This window comes from Phragmites australis, chromosome 2, assembly GCF_958298935.1.
Source record: "Phragmites australis chromosome 2, lpPhrAust1.1, whole genome shotgun sequence".
Taxonomy (NCBI): domain Eukaryota; kingdom Viridiplantae; phylum Streptophyta; class Magnoliopsida; order Poales; family Poaceae; genus Phragmites; species Phragmites australis.
In genome coordinates this window covers 38,127,178-38,153,108 of record NC_084922.1, presented here as the reverse complement: position 1 = coordinate 38,153,108, position 25,931 = coordinate 38,127,178, and the positions used below count along the sequence as shown (strand labels likewise).

The 25,931-nt window shown below is 45.0% G+C and overlaps 2 protein-coding genes and 1 pseudogene across 3 annotated transcripts; 1 reads left to right on the top strand and 2 right to left on the bottom strand.

Annotated features, from left to right (window-relative positions):
• Positions 1–12,987: 12,987 nt before the first annotated feature.
• Positions 12,988–17,926, bottom strand: LOC133908706 (elongation factor 2-like). 2 transcript variants are annotated; one of them, XM_062350829.1, is made up of 3 exons: positions 17,775–17,926; positions 16,094–16,229; positions 12,988–15,689 (listed from the first exon to the last, which is right to left on the bottom strand). In XM_062350829.1, exons 2-3 carry the CDS (start codon positions 16,182–16,184, stop codon positions 13,249–13,251), a joined length of 2,532 nt encoding a protein of 843 aa, XP_062206813.1. In that variant the 5' UTR covers positions 16,185–16,229; positions 17,775–17,926; the 3' UTR covers positions 12,988–13,248. The 2 variants fall into 2 exon arrangements, with proteins under 2 accessions (XP_062206813.1, XP_062206814.1); XM_062350830.1 differs by lacking the exon at positions 17,775–17,926 and adding an exon at positions 17,554–17,694.
• A 1,417-nt stretch (positions 17,927–19,343) lies between these two features.
• On the top strand, positions 19,344–20,736 carry LOC133908705 (probable 3-hydroxyisobutyrate dehydrogenase-like 1, mitochondrial). Its single transcript, XM_062350828.1, has one exon. It carries the CDS (start codon positions 19,416–19,418, stop codon positions 20,448–20,450), a length of 1,035 nt encoding a protein of 344 aa, XP_062206812.1. The 5' UTR covers positions 19,344–19,415; the 3' UTR covers positions 20,451–20,736.
• Positions 20,737–21,675: 939 nt separating this feature from the next.
• LOC133908703 (elongation factor 2-like) lies at positions 21,676–25,480 on the bottom strand (annotated as a pseudogene).
• Between the last annotated feature and the right edge of the window lie 451 nt (positions 25,481–25,931).

Sequence of the window (25,931 nt, the reverse complement as noted above, 5' to 3'; positions counted from 1 at the left end):
GGACCCAATCACCCAGTTCCGGGAGAGAGTACTCGGGGCCGCGAGCAGTGGCCCCCGAGCACTCGGATCCCCAAGGACCCGAGCAGTTAGACCCGGGAGAGAGTGCTCGGGGCCGTGAACAGTGGCCCCCGAGCATTCGATTCCTCGAGGACCAAGGAAAGGCATATCCAGGAGAGGGTGCTCAGGGCCATGAACAGTGGCCCCCGAGCACTCGAGTTCCCTGAGAACCTGAGGAAGATAGTTCCGGGCGGCGGTGTGCTCGGGGCCATGGACACGTGGCCCCCGGGTACCCAAGCTCCCCGAGGACACGAAGCCAACAGTATCGGGAGAGGGTGCTCGGGGCTGGGAATAGTGACCCTTGAGCACCCGAGTCCCCCGACGACCCAAGATGAACAATACCGGGAGGGGGTGCTCGGGGTGTGGCCCCCGGGCACCCACAGTTCCCCGACGACGTTAGAAGCCCCTTGCCGCTGGACCCCACAAGGGTTCAACGGTGAGGTGTCAATCGGTGGGAGGCCCGATGCTGCCTTCAACAGGACCATAGCCTGTCACTTCCGACCACCTCCCCCACGCCTATCGTCAGACCCTGCCACCGCCTGGCAGAGAGGCATGGGGGCATTCAATGCAACGAGGCTTATCGCCTACCCCCCTACTGTGTCAGACCCGCTCTAACCGAGCGGCGTGCGGGATGGCTCAGAGGCTGCCCGGCGGGCCCCCTCCCCTGCACATGCTAAAGCTAGGACGTGAAGGCCGACGGGACAGCTCACAGGGTGTGTTGTCAACCCCTGTAACATCAAACTGTAGCGCCATAATGGTTTCTCTCCATTTATGTTTACAGGAACTTGTGCCCCAAGGCTGGGCACGCAAGCCTCCCCCGGTTGTATAAGAGGGGGAGCACTCCATCAAGAAAAATGGATCCTTGGCTGAACGGCAGAGTCTCTCAGGCTGAGCAACGGCTAGAAAGGCTGAGGCTGAGTCTCTCGGGCAGACAGTCTCTCAGAAGCAAGAAGAAGGAGCACTTCACCAAGCTCAGAGAGTCCGGCGCTTGAAGACCCGGGCTCGAGATAGATAGACAGAAATACCTTTGTAATACATACCAGCTCTAGAGAGTTGGAGATCCAGGGTAGAGCATTCCAAGAGCCCTCATAATACAATAGCATACGCACAGGAGTAGGGTATTACTCCTCCGCGCGGCCCGAACCTGTATAAATCTCCATGTCCACCGGCCCGACCGGTTCCCACCTATTTCATCCCCAAGGCGGATTCAGAATCATCCCCTCGGCCGAATCTCGAAGGGGTCCCTCCGGATCCCCGCTCGAGGAGTTCACCCTCCGACAACACCTCTGACTCCCCATCACCTTGTTTCTCCTATTCTTTTTCTCTTACGCGTCATAGGGACACACGGCAAGTGTTAGCACGGCGTATGATATTCGGCTTATCTTACCATTAGATCGATATGTGGTGAGCATGGAAAGTGCTAATGCCAACAGCACAGATGAACGGTGCTTAAACAATGCAAGTGGTCTATGGCATCCGGGTTTCTCTCTCGACCTACCCTGGAGAACTCCACATCAGGGCAGAAGAAAACACCCATAACACCTCTCACCTCTTGCCTTATCCTCACTACTCATCCAACCAACGTTATAAACCCAACATTGTTATAATTGTGATAGTAATTCAAGTCTATGCTCGCGAACGATGAATTCATTTCACCGCTCGACTTCTACCGAAGAACCTAAGCATGGCTAAGCAATTCGGTTAAACTTTGAATTAGACAACATCAAGTTAAACCCTAGTTACAAGGATATGGATCATCAATATCTCAAGATAAGGGATGTAATACATCAATATAGGTTCTACCCATACCAAAACCCGACACCGACTCAATAACATGCAAACATACATAAAACATATGTTATCATATTAGACACATCTGATCCAAATTAATGGGAGAAATATGCTTAGATGCTTGCCTTGCTGCTTTGGTGACCGTCTAATGCTACTCACGCAATACTCGCAAAATTATGGTAGATTGGCATCGCCTTCGCTCACGCTCGCGTCACGCTCCGATTCTTCATTCACTAAATAAGAACGCATGCAATGATAAGCATGAATGAGGTACAACAATGTATGTTATAATATGCATAACAACAAGCTAAAAGTGCAAGACATGTGAAATAATAACAAACTTTGTGATCTAAACGACTTCCGAAAGCTAACAGGAGGCCGGAGACTCCGAGTTGAACTCGGGACATCCGGGTTCCGGGACCTCCGGGTTGTACTCCGGACGGAGGTTCTCGGTTAGCCCTTTTTGAATTAACTCGAAATGTCCGGGCTGAGTTCGGAACCTCTGGGTTAGGCCAGAATGTTCGAATGGGGTTCCAAGTGAGGGTGCTCTGCTAAATCTAAATCGAATTAACCCGGAACCTTCGGGCTATATCCGGAATCTCCGGGTTGGAAGGATTATCCAGGTGAGGCTCCGAGCGAGGGTGCTCGGTTAAAAGCACCGTGAATTACCTGGACCCTCCGAGTTTAATCTAGAACATCCGGGTTGGGCCAACTTGAACTTCTCAATGGTTTTCCACGGCCAATTCGACTCGCATGTTGAATCTATCATGCGAGTCTATCCTCCATAGACATGGATATACATTATACAAAGGTTTCTAGACCCAAAACGCACCCTAAACCCTAACAATTTCTGAGGACAATTCAACGGGGTTTCACTGGGCTACCTAGAACCTTCGAGTTCTTCTCAGACTATCTGGGTTGCTGCAAAGAGCATTTCTTCGCGGGGAGAAATGGTCGATTTGATTTGCGAGCTTCCTCAATCCAAAGAGAAAAGGTTTTGCACTAGTTTATGGACTCTAAACTTTATCTACCAACACAACAACTCGATTCCATGACTTACACTCATCCAAAGTCTCGAAATTGCTCCAAAGCATCAAGAACACAAAAAGCGTTGCAACCTCGCTATCGAAGCTCCAAACTCAAAATTTATCCAACCAAAATGTGCATCATTGCCATGGGAGCCTAGGAGACTCACCAAGATGCTTTGACGTGGTTGGTGACCATCAGGGAAAGGTGGAAAAACTCGGGAAGAGGAAGAATGCTAATGCTCCTTATGCTTCAACCAAGAACACCAAAATGAGTAAAGAACGGCTCGAATCCTTTGGGAAAACACAAATGAATTGGATGGACGAGGAGCTTAGGAGCTAAGGATCACATTAGTAACACATGCATACCTCGATTCCTTCTCTTGAGGTGGTTTGTGGGGAGAAGGAGAGAGTGCTTGAGAGAGGGAGGGGCTCCTTTGGCTTGGCTAGTTGGAGAGGGCGTGGGGGAGTGAGGGAGAGAGAGGGAGCAGGTGTGGCTGCTGCCCAAGGGAGATAGGGAGTGGTTGACCACCCATGTGGGATCCATATGCTAGAGAAAGAAGCCTGTTTTAACTGCGAATTTATTTCTTTTCTATCATAAATTCCTTTCTCTCATCCAATTGACTTAAAAACAAGTGCTCTAATGATCCGAAACAAAATTACTCCAAATCAAACATAATACTTATGAAGTGTCACGTCCCAAATTCCATAATCACATAATTAAGCATAATTATGCTTCTTAAGCATTATGTTTAATTTTGTGTAATTTTGTTTTATAACTCTAGCGCAATTCGTTTCATGTCAATCGGATGAGAGAATCGAATTCGGGAGAGAAAAGAATTGAATTCGCAGTTGAAACGGACCTCTTTCTCTAGCATGTGGGACCCACCAGCTGGCCGGCCCCACACCTCACTCTCTCTCCCTCACTCGGCTGCCAACTCCACAGCAGCCCCACCTCACTCCCGTGCCTCTCCCGTGCAAGCCAAGGGAGCCCCCTCCCTCTCTCCTCTCTCAAGCACCCTCTCCCTTTCTCCCTCAAATCCACGCTCTATGAGCCGAATCAAGGTATGCATGTAGTACCATTACGATCACAAGCTCACAAGCATTCCATTCCTCCAATTTGTTTGCTCATTCCCGAAGGATTTGAGCCGATTTGGATGTATTTTGGTGATAGGGTTGAAAAGTGAAGAACGCCGGAATTCTTCGATTTCCCACCGTTTTCTTCATCACCCGGCGGCCACTAACCTTCACAAGTGTTGTGGGTAAGTCTCTTAGGCTCCCCATAGCAGGAATTCGTGATTCGATTGGTCGATTTTGCAAAAGAGTGAAATTCATGAGTTTTTGTGAGTTTAACCCTAAATTGAGGAATTGGATGAATTTGAGTTAGGAATGGAGTTTCTAAGTTGTTAAATGAGTTCTAGAACCCTTGAACTAGCTCAAACATGTTCCTTTTTGATTTGGAGAAGATTACAATTTGTTCCGGGCATTTTTCCCCTCAAAACAGTCCAGTTCTGAAGCTTCACCGGAGTATCCGGTACCCCGGAGTATCCGGCCTTCACCGGAGTATCCGGGTGCACTGTTCATCAATCTCTGCTGAAAACTTATAAAATTCATAATTAATTCATACGAACTCCAAAAATTATGAAACCAATTTTGTTAGTTTCATAATAAACTATTCTATCTATTAAAAATATCCCCAGACATTAAATGTCGAATTAAATTTTTGAGGCTAATTAATTAGTCTTAAGCTTCATTAATTCACCATTAATTCTTTACAAGTCCAAAATGGATGAAACCAATTTTGCTAGTCTTCTTATGACTTGTTCTAGCTAGGAAAAATATTTCCCTATATTTTAAAGTATATTTTCATGACATTTCATTATTTGCACCTTGTGGCTTAGATTGTTGCATTTTATGTATGCTTATCATTGCACGCGTTATGTTTCTTAGAACACGCCGATCCATCGATCCCGGAGACCGAGGTCGATCCCCAGGCGCCGCACTTTTGTGAACCAGTGCATCAAGGCAAGCAACCTATTATGTTTGCATATTGCACCCGTTTAATCGAATTGAATGAAGTCTAAAATTGATAAATTATGCTTGTGTATGTTTGCATGTTTAGTGAGTCATTATCGGGTATAAATGGGTAGATCCTATGTTGAATTGCATATCCTATACCTTGATATGTTGTTTATCCATACCCTTGTCGCCTTGAATATGTTGTTGTCTAGATTACAAATTAATCGAAATGCTTAGCAATGTATAGGTCTTTCAGTAGAAGTCGAGCGGTGAATGGTTTCATCGTTCGCGAGCATAGGCATTATTTACTTTTGTTATGATCACAATGTTGGAGATTGGTTGATGATGGTTGTATGAGTGGTGAGTATGAGACGAGATATGGGCGGTGCTAGGATGGTGTTTTGTCCTGCCCGGATGTGGAGTTCCCCTGGGTAGGCCGGTAGAGGAAGACCGGACACCGTAGACCGCTTGCATCGTTTAAGGCCGATCGCCGGGGTAGTTGGCTTTAGCACTTACCTTACTCACCACATACCGATCTAATGGTAAGGCGAGCCGAATACCTTCGCAGCTGTGGCTTTGTGGGTGTGGACATCGACGGTGTGAGCGGGCGGGCTTGTAAGCGGTACTAGTTTGCTCCGGGAGTAGTTCTAGTATCGCCGCGCCGAGCGATGCATGCCCCACACGGTTGGGGCTGGTTGGGAAAGGTTGACACGGGTACCCCCTTGTGTGCACTTTAGCGGGTGGCACAAGCCGTTGGTCCCCGAGTCGTGTGGGTCCAGGAGTATCCCCCTGCAGGGTGTATAAACAGTTCGAACTGCCGCGCTCTCGGTCATGAGTATGCTATTGTTTAATTTGCACCCAGTCGTAGAGTTTCGATTGTGGTTGTGGTTGGTTATGTGGGAGATGGACGAGTTGGTTCTTGGTTACATATATACTCATGTTGGTTCTAGTTTTATGTTTATGTTGGTTACAGTTACCTTTATGTTCAGTTGGTATATGCAGGGTAGAATCATGCTGTTGGTTAAGTTAGTTGCTCACACATAGATGTTTAGATTGCTTACCGCTAATGTTTAACATAACCATGTGGCTTTATCCTTGCTAATGGCTCAATGCATAATCCTTGGAGTCGAGCTATGTTTATGTGCTCTATATGGTTTAAGTCTTGCGAGTACCTTTCGTACTCATGCCTGCGTTTCAGGTGCTGTTGTTGAGGAAGAGGCGGTGTTTGGCTACTTTGTGCCTGCCGATCAGGGTGGCGGGCAGGAATAGCACATTCTACTCCGAACTCGGTGTTCGGGTATGGAGCCTAAGGGCATGTGGCTCCATATCCTTTTGTTGTATAGCTTTTAGTCTTCCGCTGCTTAGTTCTTTTGCTGGTTAGGAGTTGAGCAGGTTTTAGTCTCCTCCTAGCTCTCTTTTGCTGTAAATTGTGATAACTTATTGCATGCTTAAGAACTTGTAATATAATGTTAATTACTCGCTCTTTCTTAAGCTTTGTTGTGATGTACATGTTGGAAAGGCATGTGTTCCGATCTTGGGCACAAAACACGTGCCGGGACTACCGGGATGATATTTTGGTTAATCATCGAGGTTGTGATTATGAATAATGATCCTCCTGGTGATTAATTAGAATATTATTTGGACGGTTCCTCACATGAAGCATGATTATGCTTAATTACATGATTATAGTTTTGGGACGCGACAGACACAAAGATTATTCAATTCTAGTAAGATATGCAAGAAACTCTAATCAGAAGGTCTGATCCTATTGATTGGATGTTCTAATTAAAACCAATCAAATGTTACAATACTATTCACCAAATGTTTTGATGTGGGTAAAAAAGCTATATAGAATATCATGGATTTAACTCAATGTACATACATATAAGTATGGATATCAAAGTAATGCACAAGAATAAAAAGATGCAAAGACAAATGATTTATTATTGAAGTTCGGATATCCACCAATATTCTATGTATTCGTTGAGGAAGCTCGGTACACTTGAGTCGGGTCTCTTTCAACCATTTTCCTCACGAGGTTGCACAGTGCACTCCTCGTCTCCACTATAACCAACTCTTCCTTCACTCCGAAGATGGTGAGTTCAGCTACCACTTTCAGGCATCCTCACAATCTTTACTTGAGGAGATCACCGACAATCCATCACCAAGCTGTTTAGGAGACGGTGATCTCCAAGAGTAACAAGCTTACAAATGCACTCTTCACACTAAGGCAAGTGCTCAACACACGCGATCAATGTGCCAACCGTGGGCTACCAAAGCACCATACCTTTCTCTCTCTACTCACTAAGCCACAAAGGCCTTGGATATCACAAAACAATCCTAGAGAGATAAAGGGAGCACTCAAAGGTGGAACACCAAGTCCCAACACCTCTCAAACCTTTGAAAACACTAGAAAAACACCTTCAAACTCATCCAAATACTTACCCCCACACAAGGAGGGCAAGGGGTATAATTACCCTAACCCTAAGAACTAGCCATTAGACAGATTATGCATTAATAGGAACTTTTGATCCCCTGATCGGAACATCCGACCTATGAATCCCAACGGTCAGATCTGAGACACGGAGCACTCCCAGACCTGCTAAAAAGCACACATCAGAACTTCCAATGTTAGGTTCGAAACATCCAATCCAAAAACCATACGGACCCAAGAACCCTGTGTTTTACTATCTCGGATGCCCGAAATCAGGATCGAAACATCCGATCAACACAGCTGACACTCAGAAAAACAACGATAACTTTTGAACCCGAGGTCTGATTTCAATGATCTCATATTTTACGGAAAGCTTACTCAGAGGGATACACATTCCAACTGATTTCGTGATCTCAACCACATTGTATCAAAACTAAGAACACTCTAAAATCCTATTTGGATACTTCCACCCATTGTACAAAGCTTAATCCTCCGAGATTAAACTAGGTACTACATGAAACATGCTGTCGGTGTATCAAGAACCGAGGGTCCCTGAGTCCCGAGGCCCGGCCAGCCATCCGCCACATGGTGCCATCCCGCGAGGTCCCTCCTGTAGGATGAGAAAAGCTTAAGTCCCGGGAGAAGGTGCTCGGGGCCACAGTCAGTGGTCCCCGGGCACCCCAGTTCCCCGATGATCCACAGAGTCTAAGTACCGGGAAGAAAGTGCTCGGGGAGGTGCCCGGTTACCCCCGAGCGCCCTAGTCCCCCGACGTTCAGAAGAGCTAAGTTCCGGGAGAGAGTGCTCGGGGCTGCGTGCTGCAGCCCCCAAGCACTCGGTTCCCCGAGGGTCCGTGTAAGAGTGCTCGGGGCTGCACGTGGCAGCCCCCGAGCACTTGGTTCCCCGAAGGTTCGTGCAGAAATGCTCGGGAGAAAGTGCTCGGGGAGGTGAACAGTACCCCCGAGCACCCGGTACCCCGAGGACAAGGATAGGCATTCTCGGGAGAGAGTGCTCGGGGAGGTGAACAGTACCTCCGAGCACTCGGTTCCCCGACGACCCAGAAAGGCCCCCGAGGGGCCCGCCGATGAGGTGTCCACCCGTCAGAGTGCCGAGGCCGTGTTTAAATGAGCATGCACGGTCTGACACCTCCAACTGCTCTTGCCGCAGCGTCAGTTCCTGCCATGTTTTGGCAGAGAGGTGTTGGATCATTAATTGCACGGGTCCCGTCCCGTATCACCCGTATCATCGCGAGGATCAAGGCGTTCCGTCTGCTGCCCTGCTATGGCAGAGGAACAAGACAGGGCGGGCACGTCGGGTCGCTCTGCGGCTGCCCGGTGGGCCCTCCTCACGGCGCCCGTTGCCGGGCGTTTATGGTGACAGGTGACCGGGCGTGCGGCGTTTTTCCACCCCCGGTCACTTCACCCAGAAGATATGATGACGCCTTTCCCAGTGATGGCGTCTTGGAACTTGTGCCCCCGTCCTTCCCGTTCGGGGCATGGCGCTGTCGGCGAGGGCTTAAGAGAGCCGGGGGGCACATATGAATAAAAGGATGAATCAACCGAGGAACAGAAGGACCGGGACGATAGACGAACACAAAGCACAAGACCAGAGTATAGTTCCAGCCGAAGAACAAGGAGCCTCAAGCTCTTAGTTAGACCACAATTCTTGTAACCAAAAACATCCTTGAGGGACTTCCTCAGGGCAGTTATTACATCCATACAGGAGTAGGGTATTACGCCCCCGTGCGGCTCGAACCTGTCTAAATTTCGGTGCATTTACTTCTTCTGCACTAGGTCATCTCATCCCTCACCACCGGCCATTGCATTCATTCCTATTCATTTCTCCGATGAACTTATTCAGGATCATCCCCCCGGTCGAATCTCTAAAAAGGGGTCTCTCGGGATCCCTGCGACAGGAGTTAATCCTCCGACACATGCCAAATACCAATATGGCTTGGCTACAACCACTTTTCGTCACTAAGACTGACAACAACAAAGGGTTAAATTTAAAATACCTTTTAGATACACTGGACTCCTAAAATGAACTCTTCAACACAAGCTCATCCCGCACTAAGCATATAGTTTGAGCACTTGATACAACAATCGAGCAACGTTTTCGGCAGCCCCTCTTGATAGTACGGCTATCGATCCTATAACCCAGTCTCCCACCAAATTCCTTGAGATCTTGAACTCCTCGTAGAAGATCTCTATCGCCTTCTGCCCCGACGGTTGTGCGACATTTGCCTGAATACCATATCCACACTCGCAGTCGGAGCATACAGGGAGCCACCCACTTGGATCCGCCAAAACATAGGCCAATAATCCTCAAATCAAAGGGAAAATTGATTATATGTCTCAAAGTTGATCAACATTTGATAATAGTTCTGGAGTTGATCATACTTTGATCACATATTCCACATGGATTAGTTTGTAACAAAATTTCGTATTGGGTAAGAGAAATGCAGAATAAACTTTGTTACAAACTAGTCCATGTGGGACATATGATCAAAGTATGTTCAACTTCAGACATATTATCAAAGGTTAATTAATTTTAGACATATAACCAAATTTCCCTAAATCAAAACGCAAAATCCCGTATGAATTGATCAAAATAGACTTCTGCCCAATAAAATTGAACATCAATGGATCAAGCATATGCATATTTAAAAAAAACAAAACCACAAGGGAAAGACGAGGCATAAAATTCTATGCAAATCCTGAAGGCCCGGGGAGAGGGGGTCAGGACGAGTCAAGTGTAATACCCGAAAATGCAAAATTCAATTGTTGACCATGGGACCCGCAAGGAGTATAAAATTTGACCTTTTGAACCAATTATCGGATGGATGATCGGAGACCGTGAATGCGTAGATCTCGTCGAGACAATTCCGTTTTGCTATCTAACATCCTGTTCGGACTTTCAATGAAGCCATAGCGAGCCCAATAAATTTAGATCGTTCAATAGAAGAAGAAAAAAGAAAGAAAGGATAAGGCTCGGGCGAGATCAACTCCTAGCTTGATCCCACCCGTTCTGCCTGACAGCCTATCGCCCCCACCTAAGTCTTAGCAGCCACCGTCACAAGCCACCACCACCCTTTTGCCACTAGCTAGCCTCCCGCTGGCCCATTCCACGCCGCGCTTGGACGTCATTATGTCATTGACCAGTTGTGGCTGGCAGAGGCCGAAGCCGGGCTGAGGCCGGTGGAAGCAAGGGGCGGGACTTGAGCAGTGAGGAGAAGGGGTGACCGATCGGCCATGAGAAGAAAAAAAGAAGAAAGAAGAAATAAGAAGAAGAAAAAAGAAGAGGAAAGAAGAAAAAAGAAGGAGAAAGAAGAAAGAGGAAGGAAGAGGAAGGAAGAGAAAGAGGAAAGGTAAGAAGAAGAAGAAGAAGAAGAAGAGAGAAGAAGGGGACTTTCTGCGAGTTCATCGAATTCCGCTGTTGATCCGCGATCTCACTTCAAAGGTGATCCCTAATTAGTCCTTAGATGCTTGTAGATGGGTGGAAACATCGATTTTCATCGTTAGATTAGTGATCTCCGTTATTTTCATTATAGCCTTTTATGCGGGGTTCCCAGGCATAGGAGCATATCATCATTTGCTTTTGTTATTACGGTATTTTGGTGCTAATTTATGCACTTGTTCAAGTGGTGCTGTTTTGGGACGTAGCTAGTTTCCGCCTTCGTCGTCAGTGAAGGTAAGTGAATATAGCGGATGTCTACGCTTTAACTTGTTGTTTGGTTACCTTCATATTTTAATTGCCGCACTTACTAATGATTTGTCAAACTAAAATGTGAACATGTTAGTTACTTTCCGCCTTATAAAGATTGGATGTTTTCTCTGAATTATGAGGTAAAAGAAGGGGATATGTTTTATTTCTCGCAATTGTTCATATTCCTCATATGCGAAGCATGAAATATATACTTATGTTGGAAATTATATCTTTCGATTATGCATGAGCTGGTTGCTTTACTATTTATTTTTCTGAAGTTTACTTCGATCTTGAATTAAGAAGTAAAGGAAGCGAAATACGCCGCTTGATAGTTATTATTTATTATAGTATGTAATTATTGAGGTATTATGCATATTTTAGGAAGTTATGTTATGGAAGATATATTATCATGTCATACATATGTATCTCGTGCATTGAAAGTTTTGTCGTCGTTTTATAACTGTGACTGTACCAGTACAGCGTCGTACGTTGCTCGTGGAGAGGTATGACGCATATCCTTATGTTACCTATGGAGGGGTAAGAGTGAGGAAGAGCATGCCATGTGTATACATATGCATTAATGTGGATATCTTTATTTTAATTGCTTTGACATTGTTCTTATATTGCAAAGAAGTCTTTAATATCGTTTTGGAATGAACTAACATGGTGAATCAATTCTAGCGCATGATAGTATATGATTGTTGCTATTTTTGTCACTTAATTATGTTTTTCATGTATGGTTAACTTGTTCAACTTATTATCACCGTTAAATATGAATGTTTAACAAATTATGTTTAATAATAGTTTGTTAAAACAATTTACTTGCTGAGATTTTCGAATCTCACACTTGCTATCTTTTTTTTTTGTTATATTTAGACATTTTTGTTGTATGGTTGACTCGTCATGGTACTGATGGATATCCCTTGTTTGTTATGATTTATATATTGCTATTGCGTTGATCTTTAAATTAATATATATCTTTGTCTTGATATCAGTTATACCTATATCTTTATGATATTATAGGTTAATTTTAGTATCACTTCAGACTTACTATGATCTCCGGGTGTTACACCAAGCCTAGCCTAGCTCGTGCTACACGATTCGAGACTCTTACCATCTCCACGTGCTGTCGCGGGTGATCTCGTCGGAGACAGGGGCGGAAGTGGGCGTCGACTGCACGAGGCTAGGCGCGGCGCTGCGAGTCGGAGGAAAGGTAGGGGTGCGATTCACGGAGGAGCTCACGGGTAGAACCTCACAGGCGGTGATAGTACCGGAGGTGGTGATGAGGGTGAGCTTAGCGGAGGCGGCTCAATTTCCTCGATGGCTTCCCGAACGCGCTGTCAAGAACCATCTGACCTCTAGCTGACCGCGCAAGACGATACGGATAAGGCGCAAGACGATAGAGATAAGGCTACAGATGACCAGACACGGATAAGGCTACAGGATGACCAGACACGATAATGATCCGATGGCTCACGTTTCTTGCCGACGTGGATGGCCTCCCTGCTCTCAGTACTACCACGCTCTAATAGGTCTTATAGATTGGACTAGAGGACCGCGCTGTGCTCCGTGAAGAAACTTAGCTAGTAAATCTTCACCTATGCCTGAGAGCAGGTTTGTATGGACACCATACCGGTAGCAAATTTAGTCAAATGGACTCAATAACAGGGCATACCAAAGCAGCATCACGGATTAAGTCAGTAAATCACAGATCATGGTCAGATAACTGGAGTGGCGAGACGAATCAATCCAAGCCAGTGCTCAGAACTGAGAAAGCGAGAATGCACGACCAATCAAATGTTTGAGATGACACCAGCTGACAAGAGCAATGGACTAATAGCAGAAGATGCAGGTAACAGTAGAAAGAACTACCAATGAACCTGTGTAACCAAAAATGGAATGACATGCAAAATATCAATATCAGATCCAGCGTAGGTAACGGCACCAACAAGAAAAACTTAGAATACAGTGAAGCTCAATATCAGACCCGGAAAAAACAGAACATTCAGAGGAAAATGAAACAGACCATCTCTGTTTCCTCTGTTACATCATGACGGATAATAAAATTGTCTTAGTGGCACACTACCATATGATCAATGCTGTGAAACAACACATGAATTCGACAATCCAAGGAAATAAACATCAAAATGAGTTCCCTTAACAGTAGCGAAGTAAACCACAGGTGATAATAGCATAGCATAACACAAAGAACCAAAAATTTAGAGCTTGTCCTCGAACTCGGAGAGAGGGGTCATCTGTTCCTTGAGACCCTTCCTCTTGCGGATATCCAACACCAGCTGAGCAGCCTGGGAGCCAGCCTCCAGAGGATCAGAGGACATCATGTCCCAATGGTCAAACACACACTGAGGGAATGCCTGCCCAGAGGTTGCAGCCCTGAGTGTGCTCGAGAACCCAAAGGACTCGATGACAGGAAGGTAAGCCTTGATGTGGTAGAGTGGGGTACCAGGCCTCTGCATCTCCTCAAACACGTGCCCTCTCTTCTGGTTCAGAACACCATAGATACCACCAAGTGCATTCTCTGGGGCCTGGATCTCCACCAAGTAGACTGGCTCCAGCAGCCTTGGTTTGGCTGTGAGCTGTGAGGCATAAATGACCCTCCTGGCCGTTGGAATGACCTGACCACCACCCCTGTGAATAGCATCAGCATGGAGAACAACATCACATACCTCGAAGCAAATGCCACGCATGTTCTCTTCAGCCAAGGCACCTTCTTTTGATGCCCATTGGAAGCCAGCCACGACAGAATCCTTGATTTCATTAAGATACTGCACTCCCTTACACATATCAACAACCATGTTTGGGCCGGTGGTCTCAGGTCCAAAGCACCAAATCTTCTTGGCGAGATCCTTATCCCACCCAAACTCCTCAGAAAGGATCTTGGAGCGCACCTTAGGATCGTCACGTGGGCCAATGCGACCATCATCAATAGCCTCAGCAAGTCCCTCCTCCAAGGGACGGGCCTCCATGTAAAGACGGTTGTGCTTGTTAGGGGACTTGCTCATGACAGTGCGGCAGGACTTCTCAAGAACAGTTTCACGGAAGGAGACAACGGGAGGGGAAACAATAATTTCAGCACCACCCATGAAGTCTTCCTGCAGATCCTTCAAACAAATTTCAAGGTGAAGCTCACCAGCTCCAGCAATAATATGCTCACCAGATTCTTCAATTGTACAGAGAACCATAGGATCAGACTTTGCCAGACGCTTCAAGCCTTCAACTAGCTTGGGAAGGTCTGAGGCAACCTTGCACTGAACAGCAACACGGACAACAGGGGAGACAGAGAACTTCATTGCTCTAATTGGGCATGCATCAACCTCCTTCTCATTTGTCAGTGTAGCATTCTTTGTGATAAATTGATCCAAACCAACCATAGCAACCGTGTTACCACAAGGAACATCCTCAACCGACTCTTGTTTCTTTCCCATCCAAATAACAGTACGCTGGACACTCTTGACATACAGATCCTTTTTCTGGCCAGGGACATAGTTGGGACCCATGATCCGAACCTTCATACCGGTAGCAACCCTCCCTGAGAAGACACGGCCAAAGGCAAAGAACCTACCCTTATCAGATGCTGGAATCATCTTGGAAACATACAGCATAAGAGGACCCTCCGGATCACAGGTTCTGATAGCATTTGCATAGATATCATCAAGGGGGCCCTCATACAAGTTCTCCACACGATACTTCTGTGCCGTTGATGGGGAAGGAAGGTGGAATATCATCATCTCAAGCAGTGCTGTACTTGCTGGGAGCCAAGTTTGCATAACACGCTTCATCAAAGCCTTTCCCATCAAGTCCTTCTCATCAGACTTCATGGTTACATTAAGCTTTTGCAGCATAGGCCACAATTTATCCTTCTGGTCATTCATGCAGGTGTTGATGATTTGCTTGATTGGCTCGTAGCAGAATTGAACAAATCCCCTCTTACAAGTAGGAGTGCCTGTGTTCTTGGTGGTCCATTTCTTGGTGCTTGGGTCAAAGAAGTTCTCACCCCAAAGCCTCTCCATCATTTTAGTTTCATCAACTCCAAACTTGGATGCATACATCTTGGCAAAGTTAGTGAGTGTAAAGGCCCAGCCATGCAGACCAGCAGAGAAAGCGACAGTTCCCTTCTCCGGGTAGACTTGGACGTCACCAAGGAGCTTATCTTCATATGTTGCCATAATGACATTAGCATTCTCAATGACACGGGAGAAAGTCTGATAGGCTTCCTCACCGTCGACCTGAAGCTCAAGGAAGCATCTGTCCATCTTGTTCACTGTAAGAACAGGCCGAATCCTCTCACCAAGGGCTTGGCGGAGCACAGTTTCAGTTTGTACACAGACACCTTCAATACAGTCAACCACCACCAAAGCACCATCTGTGATGCGAAGAGCAGCAGTGACTTCCGAAGAAAAATCAACGTGCCCAGGTGAGTCAATAAGGTTGATCAAGTATTCGTTCCCATCTCTCTGACCCTTGTAACTCTTCAGTGACTCATCAGTCATCTCATAGTAAAGAGAGATACCAGTGGATTTAATTGTAATACCACGCTCAGCTTCATCTGCACGAGTATCAGTCATGCGAACATCACCAGCAACTTCCTGGGCGATAATCCCAGCAGCTGCCACAAGGGAATCTGTAAGCGTAGACTTGCCTGCAAAGAATTAATGGCATATAAGAACAGTGCAACTTCAGCATCCAACTGAATGCACCAGAGTAGTACAAAATTAAGCATAGCAACTAATCACAATACATTATTATCTAGAACATATAGTTAACAGACAATATATACCATAATATCAAGAAAGAACCAATAAATTAATAACAAGATGAGAACATGACAAATACAGCACCTATATGGGATGAACATGAACATATGTAATCTACTACTGAGACTAAAATGGATAATACAGCATGCATAGAAGCATCAAAAAGCAAACCACAACATAAAGCTTAAATATTGAAAAGAACTAAAACTCACTAATATAGAAATGGCTAGAAACCATTAAGCAATAATGTACAATATGCCATCTTATAAAGCACTCTTCTGAAACATACCATGGTCCACATGAGCAATAACAGACATATTACGAATGTTATTCTTTTTGTCCATGATTCGGCGGAGCTCTTCAGCCGTGAACTTCACCATCTTGACTTGTTGTGAAGATCACACTACCAATATGTATATATATTCCTGTTCCAAGGCAGAAAAATACTAGTAAAAACAAGTGTAAAGAAGTAATCTGAATATTGAGACAACAACATAACAGGATTCAGGAGGAAATGATAATAAAATTGACAAATCCAAAAGAACCCCTGAAATTATTAAACCACATTATGTGTCAAACATGATATTAGTTATTCCCAACAGTCACTAACAAGTTCACTTATTCTAATATGAGGAATTGTTTTATGGTCTAAACTTAGGCATGTTTACACAGCTTACTATCAATACAAGCAGGCGTCTGCACTGACCAATTAGAAGTGGAACTAATCCAAGCTCAATATCAGCTGCAAAGCAAGAATCTAACAGCAAGGAATAGTTTACTATCTAACACTGGACATGATTACGTAGCATACCATGCATACAAATAAGAATCCGCAGTGACCAGTTAGAAGTAGAACAAAATCCAAGTGCAATATTAGTTACAAGCTAACACAAAACAAAACTCACATGATCGCACAGAGAAGCACATCAGCAAAGATATCATCACTTCTTCTAAAAATACTACATGAATGGCACAATACAACAAAGACAAAAAAAACAGTAGAACAGGTGTAAACTAAGGGCTCGTTTGGCAGGGCTCCAGATTCTCCCAGAAACGTTTCGGTTTCAGATTCTCCTTGGAAACGTTTCTCTGGTGAATCACCCTCAATTTTCTGAAAACGTTTGGCAGGGATTCTGGTGAATCACCAGAGAATCTGAAACGTTTCTTGCAACCAAACGGGCCCTAAGACAGGACAAGCAAAACTGATGGGTGTATGATTATCAGAGAACCGAGGTTCTAACATACATGGAAACCCCAGGAGATGTTTAGACAAGCATTTAGTTTCGGATGAAAATCTAAGGCGACCCTGAGACCAATTCAAGAAAATTAATTTAATAGCGTAACTATGACTTGAAGGAAACACTGTTCTACGTTTTTCAATGTACTGGACATCAAAAACTCAATGGACCGACAAACAACAAGCACACCGCCAAAACAAGAGGAAATCGTACAAGCTGAACAGTCGAAACAAGACTGCCAACAGAACACAAATCACTAGAAAAATTCGGTTCCAGTGTGCAGCACAGCTAATCATGCAGAAACATCAGATCTGAGTAAAAAAGTCAGTATCGACAAAATGGATCAAAGCATGTCCATTTCTTAGACCCTAAGGACCGAACTAAGTGAGGGACAGGAACATCTAGAATTTTTTGGATCAACCAGGATTGCGTCGCATCTCCACAAATCGTACGGACGAAACATAGAGAGATCTTTTGGGGACCTGTAACCCAACGAATTGACCAAAATTACCTCCAAACTACAGAAGCAAAACCTGAGATTCGAACAGCGCTAACCACTTCGACGCCTCCGAGTCAATCCGATCAAACACTTGACAGCATGAAATGGAACCAAACCGCTCAAACTCAACCAGAACTAAGTACCAGCTAACAGCTACGCAAGCATCAGCGCATGCACGAATTCACTATAGCCATCAGAGGGAGGGAGAGGGGGGAGGGTGGGAGCTCAGTCACCTTGGGTTTCGCCTCCCGATCTGAGAGACGAGATGTAGAATGGAGGCGCCGCCGGGAGAGAGCACTAAAACCCTAGAGGCCGCCCTGCGAGGCTATTTATAGGTGGTGCCGTTGCACACCCGGCAAGAAATATACCGCGGCCGAATATTCGACGCCCGGACCGCCTGGTCCGGTCGAACCAGACCGGCGGCTGAAGCGCACTAGCGCAGGGTCAGTTCCGAGATTTTCAGCCGGTGCGTGGCGTTTGGCCGTCCGATCGGACCATTTCTGGGGGCAGTTCGGGAAGTGCGCGCTGTGCGGTGCGGCGCTGTGGCGATCCGGTTTAGTGGAGCCGGCTGTAGCGGAGCGGCTTATGGGCCTCTCGTCACCCGTGAGCTCACTCTTGGGCTACCACTCGGCCCAGAGTCAGAGAGACTGGTTGCGGTCGTCTTGAGTTGCATCCGCCACTGGCCCTTTTGTGCTTTTGTGCTGTGTGTTTCAATTGTCTTTTTTTTGTCTTCAAACTTTTTTTCAGAATTTCAAGTACTCTCTCTTACAAATAAGTGTTATTTTAGATATCGATATAGTCTTCAAATATATCTTTAATTACTATTTTTTGGTATAATATATTTATAAAATATATTAAAGTTATACTATTATAAAACTATTTTTCGAGATAAATCTACTCGTATCATTTTTCAAATATCCAAACTCAATACGTAGAGAGTAATTTGTAGTTAAACTCAAAAATATCATCTCAATGCAACCCAAAATGATATTTATTTGTGACTGCATAGAGTATTTCTCTGGTGGAGGCATATATATTTCTTAAAAATAGTACGAGGCATGTATCTAGTGCAAATTGCAATTAGTCCGCTCAAGCATATAAAATCATTCCAATGTTAGCTGCATACGTCACCGGTTAGTCTTATATAAAACACAGCTTAGGCGCAATATCCAAGGCTTGGAACCGTGTAGCCGCATTGTGGTGTATCGTATGAAGAATTTGTTCACAAAACACACATTAATTAATTGTTTTGGAGACCTAGAAAATAATAATATGATACTATATATTGTAGGAGTTGTTTCTACATATCGATTTAATGATCTTCATGTGACGTGGCAGTCTTGATTATAGAAGTTTGATATTATGTGTTGGGAGTAGTCTTTGAAGTCCTTCCTAAAAACCGTTGAGATTTAGTACCAAATCAATAGAAAAAAACAAACAATTACGAATTTGTTTGGAATTTAGTAGCTCCCTATACGATTTCAACTTCAGAAGCAGATAGGTACGGACCGTTGAATTGACAAAATACAATAAGAATGGAAGGGGATCCTCTGACTCGGTAACTTCAAATTGATGTTAACCGTTGGATCTTAGGTAAATAGATCGGATTTATATTACAGTGTAACATAAACAGTAAATCGGTGCAGTAAACTGACAGTTGATTCAGAGCTTTTGTATTTAAAATCATAATACTATTCACCGTTGCATGTATTTCTACTCCTCTCTAAACTTCAGAGGATTTCGATCCGATCAAAGGTGTGTGTACCTCACGCGAGGCCACCTTATCGGCTACTGCATCGCGACACCAGAGGGCGTTTGCGACATTTCATCTGCACAATCGGAGAACTTATTTTAGGCAGCAACTCCGCCCCCAAATGCTCGTCGGCATCTCCCGCTCCCTCACTCGCCGCCGTCCGCCCTTTCCGCTTGCCGCCGCCGCCGCAGCAGCAACAGCAGCCATGTCGTCGTCGTCCACCGGAGCGAACGTCTCCGACTGTCCGATCTCCCCGGACACCACCCGCGTGTCCTGGGTGGGGACGGGCGTCATGGGCCAGTCCATGGCCGGCCACCTCCTCGCCGCCGGCTACGCGCTCACCGTCTACAACCGCACGCCCTCCAAGGCTCAAGGCCTTGTCTCCCGCGGTGCCAGCCTCACGGACAGCCCGCGCGCGGCCGCCGCGGCTGCCGATGTCATCTTCCTCATGGTCGGTTTCCCCTCCGACGTCCGCTCCACCGCCCTCGACCCCTCCACCGGTGCCCTCGCGGGCCTCGCCCCAGGCGGGGTGCTCGTCGACATGACTACCTCCGACCCCACCCTCGCCGCCGAGATAGCAGCGGCTGCGGCCGCCGCGGGCTGCGCGGCCGTCGACGCCCCCGTCTCCGGCGGCGACCGCGGGGCCCGCAACGCCACCCTCTCCATATTCGCTGGCGGCGACGCGGCCGTTGTTGCCCGCCTGGCGCCCCTCTTCCAGCTCATGGGCAAGGCCCTGTACATGGGCGGGCCCGGCGCCGGGCAGCGCGCGAAGCTGGGCAACCAGATCGCCATCGCATCCACCATGGTGGGGCTCGTGGAGGGCATGGTGTACGCGCACAAGGCCGGGCTGGACGTGGCCAAGTGGCTGGAGGCCATCTCCACCGGCGCGGCGGGGTCCAAGTCGCTGGACCTGTACGGGAAACGCATCCTGGAGCGGGACATGGCGGCCGGGTTCTACGTCCGTCACTTCGTCAAGGACCTGGGAATCTGCCTGTCGGAATGCCAGGCCATGGGGCTGTCTCTGCCGGGCCTCGCGCTCGCGCAGCAGCTGTACGTGTCGCTGATCGCGCACGGCGAGGGCGGGCTCGGGACGCAGGCGCTCATACTGGCCGTCGAACGGCTGAACAACACCAGCCTCGAGAAGAAGCGGGATTGAAAGCTTGCGGTTCCGCTCCGGCGAGCTTTATGCAAATATGCAGCTTGAGGTGAATCTTGGTAGTGTTTCAGAGTTTCAGTTGTTCACTTGTGTACTAGCGTGGGGTGCAAGAACTTATGCAGGCTTGGAGCTTGCCTAGCTCTATCTGTTTACAGTGGTTACGGGTTAAATAAGATTTTGCAAACAAGGAGGTGTTGCCTTGCATTGATTTGGTATCCATAGCTAGCTCTATGTTATCTGGCAGTCAACCTGTAATGACTTTGATCGGCTAATGGCTATGAACAAACAGATCGTCTAAATTCAGCATGGTTGCGAAAACATTTCATGGTACTCACCCGCTGATATAAAGTTTGCTGAAACCTTGCTTTCTTATCACGTACCTCGACTGTCTGATGCTGTTATGATGATCTGTGCTATTGAAATACGAACTTTTAAGCCTCCTCTCCTTAGCGATGATCTGGTCCTTTAGTATGATTGACCGTCTGGTGAACTAAAGCACATTTTTCAAAAATCGGTTAAGAGTCCAAGTCGGATAAACTTGCAACTAACGAAATGTTATCGGTGAAGTATGATTTTGCATTACTGAATTTGGGCATTACCGAATTATTGGCTTCTTTAGATGACCGAATATCGATCTAGTCATGAGGATCTTGACAGTTGAAAGGCGTACACCCACAGTCGGTCAGGCTCATGCTGTTAGTACTAGAAGACTGGCAGGAACCAACAATATCAGAGGGCGGCACCATCTCAAGAAAAAAAAAGAGCAGAGGGCATTATAGACATCTCAAATCCACGTAGAAAGGAACTAAGGTGCGCAAAAGCGCCATCCATCCTATAAGGGTGTATGGATTATTGCCTTAACACAAATGTTCCCATCTGAAGATGTAAATCCAGTAGCATATAACAAAAAAACATACTTAAAAATCATTAAATAAACCAGAGTCCATCTGAAGCAATCGGATAAGAAAATAATTACAAATGCTAAAGTTATAAAATGCTTAAATCAAATACAAGGATTAAAACAATGAAACTATATCATAAGCTAACTACATAGAGCCAAAACCACTATCAAATGCAGTCAGCATCAAACTAGTATATATAGCACAGTTCAAGAGATATGTCAATGAGTGGAAAAATTTAGACACCAAGTAATAGGTGACCCGGCAGAACATATAAAATCAGCACAATCAAATGAGTGAACAGAATTCTATGCGGCAAAAGCGAATACTTGTCCACAGAAATACTTTCAAAATGTCATTATATTATAGCAGTACAATATCGCCGAGTAGCATATCGTGATGTAGTATTACGTGAAAATCATATGAAATGGGGGCTATCAAGAATAGATGATGGTGAACATAAAGTGATATAAGCAGAACATGCATGATCTAAGAGTCTGTCCTCATATTCAGAGAGAGGTGTGATCTGCTCCTTACAGCCCCTTCCTCTTACAGATATCCAAGACAAGGTTTTAGCTGTCTGTGTACCAGGCTCCAAAGGATCTTCAGACAGCATTTCCCAGTGGTCAAAGACACACAGAGGGAACGCCTGGCCAGAGGTTGCAGCCCTTAGGGTGCTTGTGAACCCAAATGACTCGATAACAGGGAGGTAAGCCTTGATGTTGTATAGTGGAGTGCCAGGCCTCTGCATCTCCTCAAACGCATGCCCTCTCTTCTGGTTCAGAACACTATAAATTCCACCAAGTGCATTCTCAGGGGCTTGAATCTCCACCAGGTACACAAGTTCAAGAAGCCTTGGTTTGGCGGTGAGCTGAGAAGCGTAAATAACCCTCCTGGCTGTCGGAATAATCTGCCCACCACCTTTATGAATAGCATCCGAATGGAGAACAACATCACATACCTCAAAGCAAATGCCACGCATGCTCTCTTCAGCCAGTGCACCTTCTTTTGATTCCCATTGGAAACCAGCCACAACAGAATCCTTGATGTCATTAAGATACTATACTCCCTTACACATATCGACTACCATGTTAGGGCCTGTGGTCTCTGGCCCAAAGCACCATATCTTCTTGGCTACATCCTTGTCCCAACCAAACTCCTCAGAGAGGATTTTGGAGTGTACTTTAGGATCATCACGTGGACCAATGCGACCCTCATCAATGGCCTCGGGCAGACCCTCTTCCATGGGGCGGGCTTCCATGTACAAACGGTTGTGCTTGTTTGGAGACTTGCTCATAACAGTTCGGCAAGATTTCTCAAGAACAGTCTCGCCGAAGGAGACTACAGGAGGGGAAACGGTAATTTCAGCTCCACCCATCAAGTCTTCCTGCAGATCCTTCAAATTTCAAGGTGAAGCTCCCCAGCTCCAGCGATGATATGCTCACCGGACTCTTGAACGGTACAGAGAACCATAGGATCTGACTTGACCAGACATTTCAAACCTTCAACAAGCTTGGGAAGGTCAGATGCAATCTTGTACTGAATGGCAACACACACAACAGGGGATACCAAGAACTTCATTGCTTTGATTGGGCAAGCATCGACCTCCTTCTCATTTCTCAGTGTTGCATTCTTTGTGATGAACTGATCCAAGCCAACCATAGCAACAGTGTTGCCACAAGGAACATCTTCCACTGATTCCTGCTACTTGCCCATCCAGATTACAGTTCTCTGGACATTCTTTACATACAGATCTTTTTTCTGTCCAGGGACATAGTTGGGACCCATGATCCTGACCTTCATACCAGTTGCAACCTTCCCTGAGAAGACACTACCAAAAGCAGAGAACCTCCCTTTGTCAGATGCTGGAATAATCTTGGAAACGTACAACATAAGAGGACCTTCTGGATCACACGTTCGAATGACAGATTAATAAATATCATCAAGGGGCCCCTCATACAAGTTCTCCACGCGATACCTCTGTGCCTTTGCTGGAGAGGGAAGGTGGTATATCATCATCTCAAGAAGTGCATTACTGGCTGGAAGCCAAGTTTGCATAACACGTTTCATTAAAGCCTTGCCAGTTAGGTCCTTCTCGTCAGACTTCATGGTAACACCAAGCTTTTGCCGCATTGGCAGCAACTTATCTTTCTGATCATTCATGCAGGTGTATATGATTTGCTTGATGGACTCATAGCAGAACTAAACAAAACCTCTCTTGCAAGTAGCAGAACCAGTATGCTTGGTGGTCCATTTTTTTGTGGTTGGGTCAAAGTAGTTCTCACCCCGAAAGCCTCTCCATCATCTTAGACTCATCAACTCCAAACTTGGATGCATACATCTTTGCAAAGTTAGACAGGGTAAAAGCCCAACCATGCAAACCGGCAGAGAAAGAACAGTTCCCTTTTCTGGATAGACTTGGACATCACCTAGCCGTGCATCTTTGCATGTTGCCATAATAACATTGTCATTATCGATGACACGGGAAAATGTTTGATAAGCCTCACCGTCAACTTGGAGCTCAAGGAAACATCTGTCCATCTTGTTCACAGTGAGGAAAGGCCTAATCCTCTCACCAAGGGCTTGACGGAGCACAGTTTCAGTTTGCACACAGACACCCTCAATATAGTCAACCACTACCAAAGCATCATCAGTTGTGCGGCTGTAACCTCAGAAGAAAAATCAACGTGGCCGGGTGAGTCAATATGGTTGATCAGTTATTCATTTCCATCTCTCTCACCCTTGTAACTCTTGAGTGAGTCGTCACTCATCTCATAGTAAAGAGAAATTCTAGTGAATTTGATCGTAATACCACGTTCTGCTTCATCTGCACGAGTATCAATCATTGGAACATCACCAGCAACATCCTGGGCTATAATCCCAGCAGCTGCTACAAGGGAATCTGCAAGTGTAGATTTGCCTGCAAAGAATAACGAATATAAGGACAACGTACATTTTCACAACAAACCATGTATTAATTCATGATTGCACGAATTAGAGAGGTCAAGGCTATCTGACGTGTTGAATCTACTAAAGAAGCAGGAAAAAATTAAGTGCAATTTTTTGTTGACAATACCAAGAAGGGAAATTTTAAGCATAAAGATAAAAAAGAGTAGCTACATACTACAGGTATCAACAATCACCTACATAAACTTCATGACATTGTAGGCAAACAGACTCATTCAGCCCTTGTAAATGAAAGGGTGAATTTATATTACTTATTTTATCATGGTTATAGTTTGAAATCCGAGAAACTGCATGTACCAAATGATATTTTTTTACTTGAAGTAAGTGTTAACTACATGATACACTGTAATAATAGATTCCATGTTCCCTTGGAGTTCTAGATTGGTTGTCTCCACATAGTGCTGTTTGACCCTAGAAGAATCTTATGAGCAAAAAAATTGTATAATAGCACACTAAGTAAGTACGAACAATTCTCAAAAACAGTGTGCACCCTACATAGAGGTATCAACATGTCAGGCAAAAGATAATCATAATTTACAGCCTTAAGATCACTCTAATTGCACATACCATGGTCCACACGAGACAAATGTTATGCTTCTTGTCCATAATCCAGCGCATTTCTTCAACTGTGAACTTAACCATCTTGACTACTTTTGAAGACCACACTACAAACCTTATTTCCTATTTTAAAAGAATCACCCAAGTCAGAATCCAACAAATATTCCATTAGGAAGACAGAATCAGTAAACCTCCAGCAAACACCAAAGATAGAGCAATGAGCAGCACACATTCAGAAGAGTATTTAAAAGCATTTGAGGAGTAATATATCTTCATTTCGTAACCATATAGATGAAACAAATAGACCAGGTACCAAATATAAATCGTAGAATGATAAACCATGGAAATGAAGTGCATTCACATTAGACAGGAAAGCATACAAAGTTCAGATACAAAGCAGACCTGGAGCCGCAGCATCCCGGGTCCTCACTTGGGGTTAGTTTATACTAGGCGGATTGGCGCGCCTACGCCGCGCCCATTTTTTTGTTGCATAGAGCATGACAAAAGAAGACTAAAAAAATTGGATTCACCATTTTTGGACATCTCAATATTTATTTATGAATTTATCAATATTTAATACATCCATTTAATTATGGGGAAAACAGTGGTACTTTTATGCATGTATATAATTTTAACATATAGACGACAGTAATACGAACCTAACTAAATTTGTTTCATTTTTTTTAGTTTTACATATTTTCCTATACATTTTAGATTATTTCAGCTGATTTATCAATATAACTATTATTCCTTTCGCTATTTTTCTGGAATTTCACAAAAAAAATTATGTGTGTGTATATATACACGGGTACATATATGTATGTGTATATATACATATACATACGTACACATGCGTATATATATATATATATATATATATATATATATATATATATATATATATATATATATATATATATACGTACATGTACGTGGAACCTACATGAACAATACCTAAGGATTGCTCTTTCTTGGTCATTTAATGTATGTAATAGATTACAGAAAAAAGGAAAAAACTGCTGAAAAAACTGAAGAAACTGGAGAGAACACATGCAAA

What these genes read in the sequence shown, in the direction of transcription:
- LOC133908705 (XM_062350828.1), top strand. Translation starts at nt 19,416, where the DNA reads ATGCTCGTCGGCATCTCCCGCTCCCTCACTCGCCGCCGTCCGCCCTTT.
- LOC133908706 (XM_062350829.1), bottom strand. Translation starts at nt 16,184, where the DNA reads ATGGTGAAGTTCACGGCTGAAGAGCTCCGCCGAATCATGGACAAAAAG. An exon ending in TATTGCTCATGTGGACCATG is followed by an intron (nt 15,690 to 16,093) that starts GTATGTTTCAGA and finishes AATTCTTTGCAG; the next exon opens with GCAAGTCTACGCTTACAGAT.